The 14,882-nt window shown below is 37.4% G+C and overlaps 1 protein-coding gene and 1 pseudogene across 3 annotated transcripts in view; one reads left to right on the forward strand and one right to left on the reverse strand.

Annotated features, from left to right (window-relative positions):
* Positions 1–14,882, reverse strand: part of PIK3C2A (phosphatidylinositol-4-phosphate 3-kinase catalytic subunit type 2 alpha) — a 101,795-nt gene that overhangs the window by 14,922 nt on the left and 71,991 nt on the right. For all 3 annotated transcript variants that reach the window (XM_027581321.2, XM_027581319.2, XM_027581320.2), the window contains 8 exons: positions 13,541–13,729; positions 12,566–12,659; positions 12,040–12,134; positions 11,308–11,488; positions 9,011–9,115; positions 7,331–7,423; positions 5,268–5,397; positions 1,213–1,349 (listed from right to left, as the gene is read on the reverse strand). In XM_027581321.2, coding sequence (XP_027437122.1) covers positions 1,213–1,349; positions 5,268–5,397; positions 7,331–7,423; positions 9,011–9,115; positions 11,308–11,488; positions 12,040–12,134; positions 12,566–12,659; positions 13,541–13,729 — 1,024 coding nt within the window. The remainder of the gene's footprint in view (positions 1–1,212; positions 1,350–5,267; positions 5,398–7,330; positions 7,424–9,010; positions 9,116–11,307; positions 11,489–12,039; positions 12,135–12,565; positions 12,660–13,540; positions 13,730–14,882) is intronic.
* LOC118356118 lies at positions 10,311–11,299 on the forward strand (annotated as a pseudogene).

A 14,882-nucleotide genomic window follows, 5' to 3' on the forward strand; every position in this document is an offset into this window, starting at 1 on the left:
GGCAAAATACCTCTACTTTCTTAGGTTAACAGACAGAACTGGTATGTATCTGTAATTAATGACCTGACATATAGTAGGCCGGCAAATGACATTAAAACCGAGATCTCCTTACATTGCCATTGAAAATGTTCTTGGGGAAAAAAGTGTTCTTGAGTCTTTCTTAGGCCAATTTAGGATCATTAGAGGCCTTAAGTCCTAAGAGATTTCCCTTTCCCTTTTTCCCCCATTTTTTTTTCTTAAGTAAACTCCACTCCCCACCCCACCCCCCACTGACATAGGGCTCAAACTCACAACCCTAAGGTCATGGGGCACCTGGCTGGCTCAGTCAGTTAAGTGTCCAACTCTTGGTTTTAGCTTAGGTCATGATCTCATGGGTGGTGGGACTGAGCCCTGTATTCGGCTCCACACAGTGGGGAGTCTGCTTAAAGATTCTCTCTCTCCTTCTCCCTCTACCCTTCCCCCCACTGGGGCACTCACATGCACTCCCTCTTTAAAAAAAAAAAAGGCACACACTATGACTGAGTCACCCAGGCACCCTGAGATGCCCTTTCCTGTTAGAGAATTCAAAAGTATGCTAAAACAAAAAACTGACACTTCTAATAACAGCTATCAACTACAGAATTTACTCTGTATAGGGCTTTCTATATAAACTCAACTAATTCTCACAATAGCCTTGTAGTGCTATTATTTTTTACAGCCATAATATGTACTATAATACCAAAAAAAATACTAAAATACTATAATGTATACTATTTCATATCCCAGGTCACTGAGGCACAAAAGAGGTTAATAATTTGCCTAAGGCTCAATACCTGGTGCTAAGTTCAAGATCAGAGAGTCTGGCCATAATTTTCCTCTAACCTCCACACAATGCAGCCACTCTTACTCATTTCCATAACTTTTCCCAGGATCTATGTGAAATATAATATTCTGGGTCATAAAAATACCCCTATTTTGCTGGCCTCTAAACGCATGCTTGGAATGTTTTGGGGGTAATTTAGCATTGGTTTCACTCAAGATTCTTACCATTAAATGCACTGTTTATATATAAACATATATATAATTTTTTTTTTTTTTTAACTTAGAGAAAGACACTGTTTTCACAACTTAAGACTACATGGCTAGTAACCAGAGCTGGAAAATGAAAGCACTTATGACCTATGTAATACATTTTTGACAAAGTTATCTGGAACAAGGAGACTTGCCAATCACCTTTTCATATTCCTCTTCAGAAGGATTATATTTCCTCAACCACTCTGCAAGTGGTTTATCTTTAAAGGATCCGGTCACACCATATTCCACTTGGATTTTCCTGAGGGTATCTGAAGCAGGAACTAGCTCCACCATACCTTTAACAACAAAACATTAAGCTATGCAAAAATATCTCCCCAAAAGTAAGCCTTTAAAAAACTTACAGCTTTCAATCTTTGAAATAAGATATCAGTTAGGAGTTATTAAAAAAAAAAAAAATCAAGTCTGGCAGCCCATGCTAGAAAATTTGAGCAATCAAAATTTTTTATTTTCAGAAGTACCCAAAATATAACAGTTGAATTTGACTTTGAGGCTCCATAATCTATATAACCATGTGACTACACCCCCCCAAGAATAATTTTAATTACAAACTAGATGATACTGACTTAGTTAATAAAGTTACATAGTTAATAAACTTACTCTGATCATGTATTTGGGCAATTATGGAGTGTTTCAGAGTACACTAAGCCCTTTCAAAGGGAAGAACAGATTAAGATTGCCCCCCCTGCTGCCCCCCGCTAGTGCTTTCAGATAAATTCTACTACATGCTACATTTACTATGTGCACGTATTTCTGTAATTAAAAAATTAGTTTTATATATTTTCAAAATCAAGGAGATGCACTGGTGTCAAAATAAAAGATAAGGACACAGAGACCTGCTTCAGCCAAAGGACTGGAAGAAACCAAGTTGGCCAAGGCCTTCAGACCACCCCAAAAGAAAGTATGCAGGGCCAGGTTATAATCCTAGTCGTCTGGTCACACAATGAACAATGAATTCATTTGGATCTTTTACGTTGTTTTGGTTGCATCATCTAGTTTAGAGTTCACAGTGACATCCTTTTTCAATGAGTTCCTGTACCTTGATTCTATGACTACGTTTAATCAAATTTTTAATATACAGACAAGTTTTAATTTCATAATCAACTATGCATACATATAAATTACTATGTGCTAAAACAGTGGACCAAAGTTCATAAAATATACAATATACTACTCGCTATGTAAGATATGGTCCCTACCCTGAGGGAATTTAAAATCAATCCGGGGTGGAGGGTGGGGAGATACACCAGTAAATGTCTGGTGAATATTTAAAGACAATCATTAAGCCTGAAAAAGTGAGGGATTACTAGAAACACTGAAATACTAGTAAAAAATTCACAGAAGACATGGATGTGATTTCATTTGAAAAATAAGGATAATTGTGAGATAACACAAATGAAAAGCTTAGGCCAGGGCAAGACACAAAGTAAGCACTCAACCATCAGTTAGAAACAACATAAAAAACAAGAGGAATCTGATTGCCTCCAAAGTTACATGGAATGCCGTAAGAAGAAAGAGGATGTACAACTATATGAAATAAGTGTGGTGACAGAAAAGGCAAGCTAATGAAATAGTAGGCTCTCAATGAGGAATGTTACTTAATAAAACAACTTCCATTTACAAGATTTATATGAAAAACAACCAGCAAGGATTTTTTTTTTTAACCAGCAAGAATTCTTTCATTTTTTTAAAAGATTTTATTTATTTATTTGACAGAGAGAGAGATAGCAAGAGCAGGTACACAAGCAGGGGGAGTCGGGGGGGAGAAGCAGGCCTCCCGCTGAGCAGGGAGCCCGATGTGTGACTCGATCCCAGCACCCTGGGATCATGACCTGAGCCGAAGGCAGGCACTTAACGACTGAGCCACTCAGGCACCCAACCAGCAAGAATTCTTAAGGTTTATTTATTTTAGAAAGAGAGAGCAAGAGAGTGCATGCATGTTGAGTGGGGAGAGGGGCAGAGAGAGAGAATGTTCAAGCAGAGTCCCTGCTGAGTGCAAAGCCTGATGTGGGGCTCCATCCCGCAACCCTTGAGATCATGACCTGAGCTGAAACCGAGTCAGGGGCCCAACCGACTGAGCTACCCAGGAACCCCCAACCAACAAGAATCCTTTTTTCCCAGCAAGAATTCTTAAATTGACCTGATTTCCTTTTTGACAAGATACATCCTAAACTGAGACAGGAAAGTGATAAGGCTCTCATACTGTCCTGATGGATAAAATGGAGAAATGTGGAGTAGTTGATAACACAATGAAGTACCCATGTACCTAAAGATTTAGCAATCACCTGAAAGGAAATCTCACGTCTCTAGTGACATGACACAAGGGTTGGTCCTTGGTCCTCTCTCTCTCTTTTTTAAAAGATTTATTTATTTTAGAGAAAGAGAGAGAGCACGAGAAGGGGGAGGGTCAGAGGGAGGAGCAGACTCCCTGCTGAGCAGGGAGCCCGATGTGGGACTCGATCCCAGGACTCCAGAATCATTACCTGAGCCAAAGGCAGCGGCTTAACCAACTGAGCCACCCAGGCGCCCCAGTCCTTGGTCCTCTCTTAGTAAACATATTTTTTCAATGACTTAGCAGAAGCTACAGAATATATGTTCTTCAAATCAGTTCATGACACAAACTAAGAGGTTCAATGACAGATAACAAAACTCAAATTTTAAAAAGAATCCAAGAGGCTGAAAAATAATGGATCAAATATAACAAGAAAGTTAATAGGTAAGGTCTAAGATACAAAATGTACAAGTACAGAATGGCCAAGACATGATTTAGCAGGAGCTAGTATGATGGTTTTATTTGTGAGTAAGTTCTGTGTGTGCAACACTTTGCCTACTTTGCATTCTACAAAATTCAGGTGCCATTCTCAGAGACTGGATCACTTGAGCCCTTTACAATGGGAACAATCAGATAATAAGGTAATCTAAAGTCATATATGAGAAATGGCTGAAGAATTTAGAACTCAGGATCTGAGGCCACAATATTTGTCATCACAAAGAAGGATTTGACTGAATTATATGAAAGTCTATTAAAAGAACTGGAACTGATGGGTAGAAGACATCAGTTAGGAGGAGTAGTAGGTAGGAGTCAGTTCCCGTTCATCAAGAAAAAACTCTACAGCCATCAGAGCTATCCAAGATAGAAAAGACTACATTGAAATGCAGTAAATTTCCTTCGGTATAGGCAGTTAAGCATAAAATGAATGGCAAATATTATAAGGATGACTAGATAATTTTTCAGGTGACTTTCTAGTGTCTATGATTAGAATCTGAGAAGCATTTCTCATTTCCACCAACTATAAATGATCTTTCCCTCCTTTAAAACCCCATGGCACTGCCTTTGTTAATTCTCTTAGAGCTCTTAGGGACTCCTGGGTGGCTCAGTCAGTTAAGTGTCTGCCTTCGGCTCAAGTCATGATGATCCCAGGGTCCTGGGATCAAGTTCTACATCAGGCTCCTTGCTCGGTGAGGAGCCTGCTTCTCCCTCTGCTTGTGCTCTCTTTTTCACTCTCTATCTCTCGTTGATAAATAAATAAATAAATATCTTTTAAAAATTCTTAGAGCTTTTAGCTTATTAAGCATCTTCAAATTACATGTCTTTAATTGCTTCCCTCTAAATATAAACACTACATGTTATTAGCATTTTGTAGATTGTAGATCAACAACAAACATTTGTTGAATAAGAGTAATGATAATGGTTACAATTTATTGAGTATCTAATACATATCACATACTGGGGTGTTTTACATTCATTATCTTTTAATTATCACAATATTTCTGTGTGTAGTGCTTTTACTATTCACACTAAACATATGTGGTAAGGAAGAAAACTTATTCAATAAAATAATAAGATGAAGCCCGTGCTAAAGTAGAAAAAATTTTTGAAACCATTATTTTATTTTGCAGAAATGAAATCAAAATTGGTTTAACTTAGACATCTTAATTTTAAATTAAAAGGTAAAGACCATAAAATCCTCGTTCAGTCAGTCAATGGGAACCTCTGGTTACTGCAAAGCATTTATTAGGGCTACTCAATGAGTTATTCAATTGTGAACAAATAACTCAGTAAAGTAACACTAAATTAAAGTAAGAAACAACTGAGATCATAGTGTACCAGCAGCAGGACTCCCTCAGGACAGGTATACTCTGAGCTAAGTTCATAGAAAAGAAGTAAGACACCAAGACTGAGCCGAGAGACTTACCTCGATCTCTACCAGTTGAGAGGCATTTGAAAATTACCATCCTCAGATCTAGTCCTTCTTTAAGCCAGATCTTGTCCATAATTTTTATCATCTGTAAAGCTAACATATCTTGCCGAAGATCTTCACCAACCTTGAAATCAAGAAACAAAGTGAAACCTGTACCTTTCCAAAAGACTTAATATGTTACATATTGTAAAGGCAGGAGGAAGGGGAAATGGTGGAAGGAGTGAAGAATGAGATGAAATTTTTCTACAGCATTCCAGAGGAAATTACTTTACCTCTTCATGTCTCAGTTTCTTGAACTACACACTTTTTAAAAGGTTGGATTTTGTGGTATGTGAATCATATTCAATTTTTTAAAAGGGCAAACGGAGGATCTTTGTCATGATCAAAATATTCCTTACCTTGACTGTATCAATGCCAATATCCTCATTGTGATATTGTATGATAGTTTTGCAAGATGTTACATTGAGGGAAACTGGGTAAAGAATACCTAGGATTGGGCGCCTGGGTGGCTCAGTCGTTAAGCGTCTGCCTTTGGCTCAGGTCATAATCCCAGGGTCCTGGGATCGAGCCCCGCATCGGGCTCCCTGCTCGGCGGGAAGCCTGCTTCTCCCTCTCCCACTCCCCCTGCTCGTGTTCCCTCTCTGTGTCTCTCTGTGTCAAATAAATAAAATCTTAAAAAAAAAAAAAGATACCTAGGATCTCTGTATAATTTCTTACAACAGACTGAATCTACAATTATCTCTAAAAGTTTACTTAAGGGCGCCTGGGTGGCTCAGTCGTTAAGCATCTGCCTTCGGCTCAGGTCATGGTCCCGGGATCCTGGGATCGAGCCCCGCATCGGGCTCCCTGCTCCATGGGAAGCCTGCTTCTCCCTCTCCCACTCCCCTTGCTTGTGTTCCCTCTCTCACTGTGTCTCTCTCTGTCAAATAAATAAAATCTTTAAAAAAACAAAAGTTTACTTAAAAAAATTTTTTTTAAAAAGTTAACCCTCCCAAAATGAATTAATTGTAACTGGAATCACATCAGTTTTTCATTTTCTTTTTTAAATTGGATAAAATAACCTTAGAACACATAATGATGAATATATTTTTTGAGACCAGTCAAGAAAATTACAAAAAAAAAAAAATTAGGGGAGATTAGCCCTAACAAATATTAAAACTTAACATATAAAATTTCTGTATTCAAACAGATGGTATGGTTTTAGGAAAAGGCAAATACATCAGTAAAATATAGTCCAGAACCAGACTGAGTTATGAGAACGTGCTATATACATACACACACATATATAGAATATACGTACATACATACACATTTATACGTATTCATAAAGATATCTTCTCTTGAGCTATCTTTTATATGTGTGTGTATATATATATATATGAGCCTGCACTAACTGAACGCATTGAATTAACTGAAACTCTCCATTCTTTCTTAAAAATATGCAAATTATGATCACAACACACAGAACTTTGGTAATAGGTTACTCTGTAGTATTCCACTCCTACCGCTTCCCACAGTAAGTTATATGTTTCCAAACACCAGTGCCATTGCTCATGGTTTTGCAGTTTAATGCTGCACAACTCTAGGGGGTACCATTCACATCATAATCTGTGTGAAAGGCACTGCCTGCTGAAGTTACGACTGCCATATGTAGCTCAACCAGCATGGCCATAAGTAGCAGCTCTAGCCCAGAGTTGCATTTGTTCCTGGGAACAGTTTATATCAGCAATAATTTTTCACATTATTCAATTTAATTAAATATTAAATAAAACTACATTTGCAATTTGGAAAAGGAATTTGAGAAAATAATTTTTAAAATACCATTTAAAAATAAAGTAACCTTGGGGTGCCTGGGTGGCTCAGTCAGTTAAGTGCCTGCCTTTAGCTCAGGTCATGATCCTGGGGTCCTAGGATGGACCCGCATTGGGCTCCCTGCTCAGCAGGGAGTCTGCCTCTCCCTTTGCCTCTGCCCCTCCCTTCCACTTGTGCTCTCTCTCTCTCAAATAAAATCTTAAAAAAAGTAAAAAATAAAAACAAAGTAACCTTATTTTGCTCACCTTAAACATGACGTTAATTTCTTCCCCCATTGGATCAGCATTTACCATTGTCACTTTTAGGGGCACAGCATTAGAACTGAAGAAGGAACATGACTACAAATATAACACGCTATGCATTAGAAAGATAACACTGGAATAAAAATGGGTTTAAGATTTTTTGTCCTAAGCATTTCTCCTTTCACTTGTTCTTCTGAACTGTGGCAAATGAAATAATACATGTGAATTGCTTTTTAGATCATCCAGCAGACAAGAGGTATTTAAAAATACTTTTTGAAACTTAAACATAGCATAAGTAAAATATCTACTACTCTCTAGATGAGAAGCAAAACCTTAAAAATTTGAGACAAAAGTTATTAGAAGTTTGAGCTTTAAAAGCATCTTAATTCCTCAACAGAGCACAAAATTCTGTATATTCTTCTCTTTCCTCTAAAGCAGTATGATCTGGGATGAGACCTCTACTTCTTCTATATTGGTACTCTTATAATTTATAATTAGCCATGCAATCAAATAGTGACACTAAATTTAAAAATTTCATTAGCAAAGATCAAATCTTATTTTAAAATGAAACTGGTTAAAAAAACTAATTTAAGATAGACCAATTAAGGGAAACAACAAAACCCAAGGAGAAAATGTGACCCCGTGGCCCCTGCCAATGACACACAACTCAGGCACCCACTGTTAAATTTCAGGAAAGAGAAGCCATATATCAACTTAAAAAGAAATCAAAGACTCCTTTATGGATACTTGTACCCTAGCCTTTCAAAACCACAAACACTAATGGATGAATTAATTGGTTGCTTTTGCTGAATTCATTAAGAGAAAATCCACTATTTGTATAACTACTGGCCCCGTTTGAAATATAATTACTCAATGCTGATGATTCAACTACTTTTTGATGGCTCTAAAAAGTGTTATAAACCTGGGAAGAGTCTTGACCATTCACATGGGAGGAAAAGAAAATGCTATCAGTGACTGGAATTACAACATATGCCTACAAGGTAGCTATTATACCATAGTAAAAAATAATTTATTTTGAGACAGCAAATAATTTTATATTGCTTTTTCTTTCAGGAAAGGTGATTAACTAAAAATATACTGAGGTAGGGGCGCCTGGGTGGCTCTGTTTTTTTTTTTTTTTTTTTTAAAGATTTTATTTATTTATTTGAGAGAGAGAGAATGAGAGATAGAAAGCACGAGAGGGAAGAGGGTCAAAGGGAGAAGCAGACTCCCTGCTGAGCAGGGAGCCCGATGTGGGACTCGATCCCGGGACTCCAGGATCATGGCCTGAGCCGAAGGCAGTCGCTTAACCAACTGAGCCACCCAGGCGCCGCTCAGTTGGTTAAGTGACTGCCTTCGGCTCAGGTCATGGTCCCAGGGTCCTGGGATCGAGCCCCACGTTAGGCTCCCTGCTCGGCGGGAAGCCTGCTTCTCCCTCTCCCGCTCTCCCTGCTTGTGTTCCCTCTCTCGCTCTGTCTCTGTCAAATAAATAAATAAAATCTTTAAAAATATATATATATACTGAGGTAAATATGGATCTTACACAGACATCCAAAATACTTATAACCAACCTATGCAGATGTTATCCTCATTTGCCTTAAGTATATCAGCCCATCTGCTTTCTTCCTACATTTCTTTCCTACAAATTATTCTGAAGTGTAATATGAACTTAGTATATGTCACCTTAATATTTAATTCTTTTGCAACAAGACTTGGATTGAGAGGAAGACGGCATTTATTTCTTAGAAAAAAGGACTGTACTCGTTCCATACTCCTTTGAAGGACAACCTAGGAAAAGAGAATAATACTGTAAGTACATAATGGAAATGAAGACCTATATTTAAGACAAAAAAAATTATGATGTGGACCAACCCAAATTTTAAAATGCCCAACTGTCAAATGGTCAAAAACAAGTTGTTACTAAAAAGTTAATTTTTACTATAAAAGTGGAATTAGAATGGTGAAAGGCTTATAAACATGGGGGGAGTACATATGGTCCATTTAACATATTAATTAAAACTCTAACAGTCAAATAAATAGAAATTAAACAGAAATGAGATGCAATTTTTCATCTAACAGATTAAAAATTTAAGGTAACACCCAGTCCCAGCAACAGGGCAGGAAAAGATATTTTGGTAATATATTGATGGAGAAAAAGATATAACTAAAAATATACACAGATCTTGACTCAGCTATTTAACCCACAGTAATATCATATAAGGAAGTAGTAGCAAAGGGGCAAAAACTTATTCACTATAGTTCATTGTAGGACTGGAAAAAGAAAAATGGGTAAACAACCTACACAGGTAATGATTCACAATTTACGCTACAATACCTTGTAATATTATGTATCCATTAACATGAAGTGTAACATGAGACATGAAGTGAAGTGTGACATAGGTCTTCACATAACTTCTCTAAGATGAAGTAAAAAAAAGCAATTTGCAAAAACAAAAACCCACAAAAAAACACATAATTGCTGAAAGAAATTAAAGATCTAGATGAATGAAAAGACATCCTGTGTTCATGAACTGGAAGACTTATTAAGATTGCAGTATTTTCCAAATTAATCTACAGACAACACAATTCTTTTTTTTTTTTTTTAAGATTTTATTTATTTTTTTGTCAGAGAGAGAGACAGCAGAAGCAGGTGGAACAGCAGGCAGAGCAGGTCGAGGGAGAAGCAGGCTCCCTGCCAAGCAAGGAGTCCGATGCAGGACTCGATCCCAGGACCCTGGGATCATGACCTGAGCCAAAGGCAGATGCTTGACCGACTGAGCCACCCAGGCGTCCCTCTTTTTTTTTTTTTTTAAGATTTTATTTATTTGAGAGGGAGACAGAGAGGGAGAGAGGGAGGGAGGGAGAGAGGGAGAAAGGGAGGGAGGGAGGGAGAGCATAAACACAGGGAGCAGCAGAGGGAGAGGGAGAAGCAGGCTCCCTGCTGAGCAGAGAGCCCAATGTACGGCTCCATCCCAGGACCCTGGAATCAGGACCGGAGATGAAGGCAGATGCTTAACTGACTGAGCCACCCAGGCGCTCCACAGACTGAATACAATTCTTATCAAAATTCTAACTTCCTTTTTGCAGAAACGTACAAGATGATCCTAAAATTTAGACAAAATTGCAAGGGACTTCTGAACAGACCAAAAAAACAAAAACCTTGTAAAAGGACAAAGTTAGAGGACTCATACTTCCTGATTTCAAAACTTACCACTAAGCTACAATGAAAACAGTATGGCATAAGGATAATCTTATAGATCAACGGAATAGAATTCAGAGTCCAGAAATAAACCTATATGTCAATGGTCAACTGATTTTCATCAAAGGTGCCGAGATCATCATGGGAAAGAACAGTCTGTTCAACAAATGGTGCTGAGAGGTTTTGAAGATGCTGCCCAAGGGAAAAAGCAGTTCTGGAAGAGAGGGGAGGTGGGGAACAGCCTCTGGGAGTGACAGTTCTGACAGAAGTCTCAGCGTGCCAAAGGTGGTGGCAGACACATTCTGTGTGGAAAAGCATGGGAAAATCATGGAACCTATGGAAAAGTTAAAGTCTGGAATGAGATTAAATAAAGTGGTTGCACATTATAGTGAAGATAAAGTGATGTGGGTTGGATGACCAGAGGTTCCATGGTGGAACCACTTCAGAAAGCAGCATTTGCCCTGCCTTTAAGTGGGCTGGATAAGCCAGTGTTTACAGACCCTCCAGTTAAGACAAAATTTGGCTATCATATCATTATGAAGGGAGAAAATTGTGACCAGGAAGGAATTCATAAGCATGGGAATCAAAAAACACTAATTTTCTGAGTTAGGTTGTAAAATCTTTTCCTATGGTTTTAAACAACCTTTGAATTCATCTGCTCAAAATAGCATACGTATAGTTAGAGTCTATTGGATGCCTATTGGTAAAGAATAGTAACTCATCAATACTGTAGAGATCCTTTAACATCAAAATATTTATGTTCCCTCTTTTGGGTACATACCTGTCTGGCTGATCCACTAGCCTGCCTTACTTTTTCTGCTACTCCTCCTAAAAGTTGTACAAGTTTTGTCTGCTTCAAAAGTTCTTCTCTGAGTCCTTTTCCTCCTACTGAGAGGAGAGCACCCAAAACATGTTCGTATCGGGCACCAAACTGTGCATCATGCAGGGCATCCTTGAGGAGCCTAATACAACAAAATATTTATGTCAGCCACTTTTTTTTTTTAAGATTTTATTTATTTATTAGAGAGAGAGAGAGAGAAACAGCATGAGAGGGGAGAGGGTCAGAGGGAGAAGCAGGCTCCCTGCTGAGCCAGGAGCCCGATGTGGGACTCGATCCCAGGACTCCGGGATCATGACCTGAGCCGAAGGCAGTTGCTTAACCAACTGAGCCACCCAGGCACCCTATGTCAGCCACTTCTGAAAACTGGATGCATGTCTCTTGAATATCAACTTAGGTTCATTTTATGGTATCCAGGAATTTATTTTAAGCTATATAAGAACTCATTATTATGGAGCTCTAACATGCCAAATATCTTTGCAATAAAGAGTTTTGTTATTTTTGGTTTTATTTCTAAGGACATAAAAAAATGGCTTCTTTATAATAATGCCCTTAATCAAACATCTGGTATTGATTATAAGCAGTCTGAGCATACCATTTAGACTTTCAGAGTATATCATCTCTATAAATACTAGGAATGGAAATAAATGACTTAAAAAATAGTTTAAATCTTACCAATATAAGTTGTGTGCTATGTGTATATTTCCCAATGCCCTGGACAGAAGGAAGCGCACTAATGAACTGTTCAAGTAAATTTCGTATTTCAAAGCCTACACATAAAGGAAAATAAGAATTACTAGTGGTCAAACCCATACTCCACTATGAGGAAAGAGAAAATACTGATAAAAATGAAACGAATTAACTTATATATGTTATGAAATCAAGCAGAAAAGTGTAGATTTGGGAATAAGATTCATTAGCTATGTTTAAATGGCTAGTAAAGAAAAATCAAAGAAAAGTTCAAGTCTGATTTGTTCTGCGAATCTAAAAATGTGAGAATTAAAAATCCAGGTACATATATATAATACTCAAGTGGGGCAGCTAACAACAGTGGGAAAAAATTCATACTACATCGAAATGTAAGGTACCTCAACATTCCCACAAAAGTACTTTTAAAACAGAATGGGGATCCTTTAGCAAGTTCCCTACTCATAAAAAATGGGTGGAGTACTGTGGACAGGTAACCTAGTAAAAAACTCACCTGTACAAACTGTGGAAGAAGATCAGTTAGTTCATCATCACTTATAGCCTCAATCCAGGTCACAGCTATGGACCTCACTTCCTGATCAGCAAATCTAGAGAAGTACCACAAAAATGAAGATTTGACGGTGATTTCTTTCTAGTGAAGCTGTATTTCCTAGAAACACAATTTTCATCTATACCTGACAAAGAATATTCAAATAGCTCTTTATTCAAATGCAATGTGTTTCTTTCTTTCTTTTTTTTAGGAAGAAAAATCTTACTGTACTATACAAATTCAACTTCAGGACTGTTCAGAAATCTTAAGCTTATGAAAATTTTGAGCTACATCATAAAAATATAACAGATTATTCAAAATTTAGAACTTAAATCCCTCTTTAGGTTAGTTGTTTTTTTTTTTTTTTAAGATTTTATTTATTTATTTATTTGAGAAAGCAAGAACCAGAGAGTGAGAGCCAGAGAGCACGAGCAGGGTGAGAGCGCACAAGCAGGGTGAAGGGCAGAGGGAGAAGCAGACTCCCCACTGAGCAGGGAGCCTGATGCGGGGCTACATCCAGGGACTCCAGGATCATGACCCGAGCTGAAGGCAGACACTTAACCAACTGAGCCACCCAGGTGCCCCTTTAGGTTAGTTTTTAAATGACATGTCATCTCTATTCTTTTTTTTTCTATTCTTTTTCTAATTTGCTTTTAAAAATAAACTCTACACACAATGTGGGGTTTGAACTCATGACCCACTGAGATCAAGAGTCCCATGTTCTACCAACTGAGCCAGCCAGGCGCCCCCTGACATCTCCTTTTAATAACCCCAGCACAAAAAGTATGTTGCATTGAATCGCTATGTATGTTGCATTATATTGCATTGAATTGCTTTCATGTTAAAACAAAGGGAAGTATTCCTGCAACATAATACACCTTACTGGAAAAACTGGCAACAGTAAAATAGAGCAAGTACATTCAGTCATGGTTAACTTACTTTGAGTCAAGTAGTTCCAGCGCAGTCAGTGGGTGCAATGGAGGCCACTGCTGAAGCAGTGAGTAAGTTTTGGCAAGATTAACCCATTTCCAGTTTGGGGCACTTGCTAGTACTTTAGGAAGACAATTTGGGTGTTTGAGGCAATAATAGCGTTTCTCCCACAAAAAGGCTTTATCTTCTTTAGAAAGTCTGCATATATAACAATTAAATTCCTTCTCAATGATATATCATAATGAGTTATAATCTCAATGATTAAAAATACAAACAAGAAATTTATTCATTTTAGGACAGCCACTTCTTGGCAGAATCATTAATACTAATTTGGAATAGAAAAACGCAATGTACAGCAAACACTACTAATTTACTCTAATTTGGGGGATAGAAAGAAATCATTCTGCCTTGATAAAAGTCTTAGTTATGAAAATGAAGGCTAATTCAGTATAATAAAAATTTATTGGGCTCTAACCAGATGCCAAGCACTAGAAATCAGAGTTGAATAAGCAGAAACCACCCTGAGATAGCAAGGATTTCATCCATTTTATACAAGTAAAACAAATGTCATGCAAAAAAAAGAAATGCTATTACATTTTAGAAGATGAGTTTAGAAGATGATTGTACAGCTCAAATGAGGAGCATTCAAAATAAGTATTTGTTTGGGAGACTCTAATTTAGTCTTAATGACAAATGTTTATGTGAATGAAACAGTCACTATTTTACTACCCATCCAACTACTTTTGTGTATAAATACATGCACTGATGCATTCATGTCATGTGGAGCCCTGAAAAAAATTCAAATATTGCAAAAAGGTGCACAGTTAAGTCTCTCCTTCCAGTTTCCCTCCCAGTGACAACCGCCTAATAAGACTGCATATCCTTCCAGAGATAGTCTATTTGTATAGAAGCATATACATAGGTATGTGTAGATTCTTTTTTCTTTATGTAAATAGTAACACACCACATAAACTATTCTGCTCCTTGCTTTCTTCATTTAACATCTTACATATTAGTACATATAGCTATAAGTTCATTCTTAATAGTTACATAATACTCCACTGGATAAATGTACCATAATTTAAACTTTCCTGATGGACATTCCCTGTCACTTTTACAATAATCCTTTACTCTATAAGCAAATATGAAAGGTTTTCTCTAAGATATATAATTAAATGGAAATATAACTACCAGGTTACAGACTATGTACATTGTGACCTTTATCGATTTTGCCAAATTGCTCTCCCAGAGCTCCTTAGCCAACAGTTTAATTCGCATTTTTCTGTATCCTCATCAACACTTTATATGACATTTTAATTTTCAACCAAGTCGTGTGTCAAATGTTATCTTG

This window comes from Zalophus californianus, chromosome 11, assembly GCF_009762305.2.
Source record: "Zalophus californianus isolate mZalCal1 chromosome 11, mZalCal1.pri.v2, whole genome shotgun sequence".
Classification (NCBI taxonomy): domain Eukaryota; kingdom Metazoa; phylum Chordata; class Mammalia; order Carnivora; family Otariidae; genus Zalophus; species Zalophus californianus.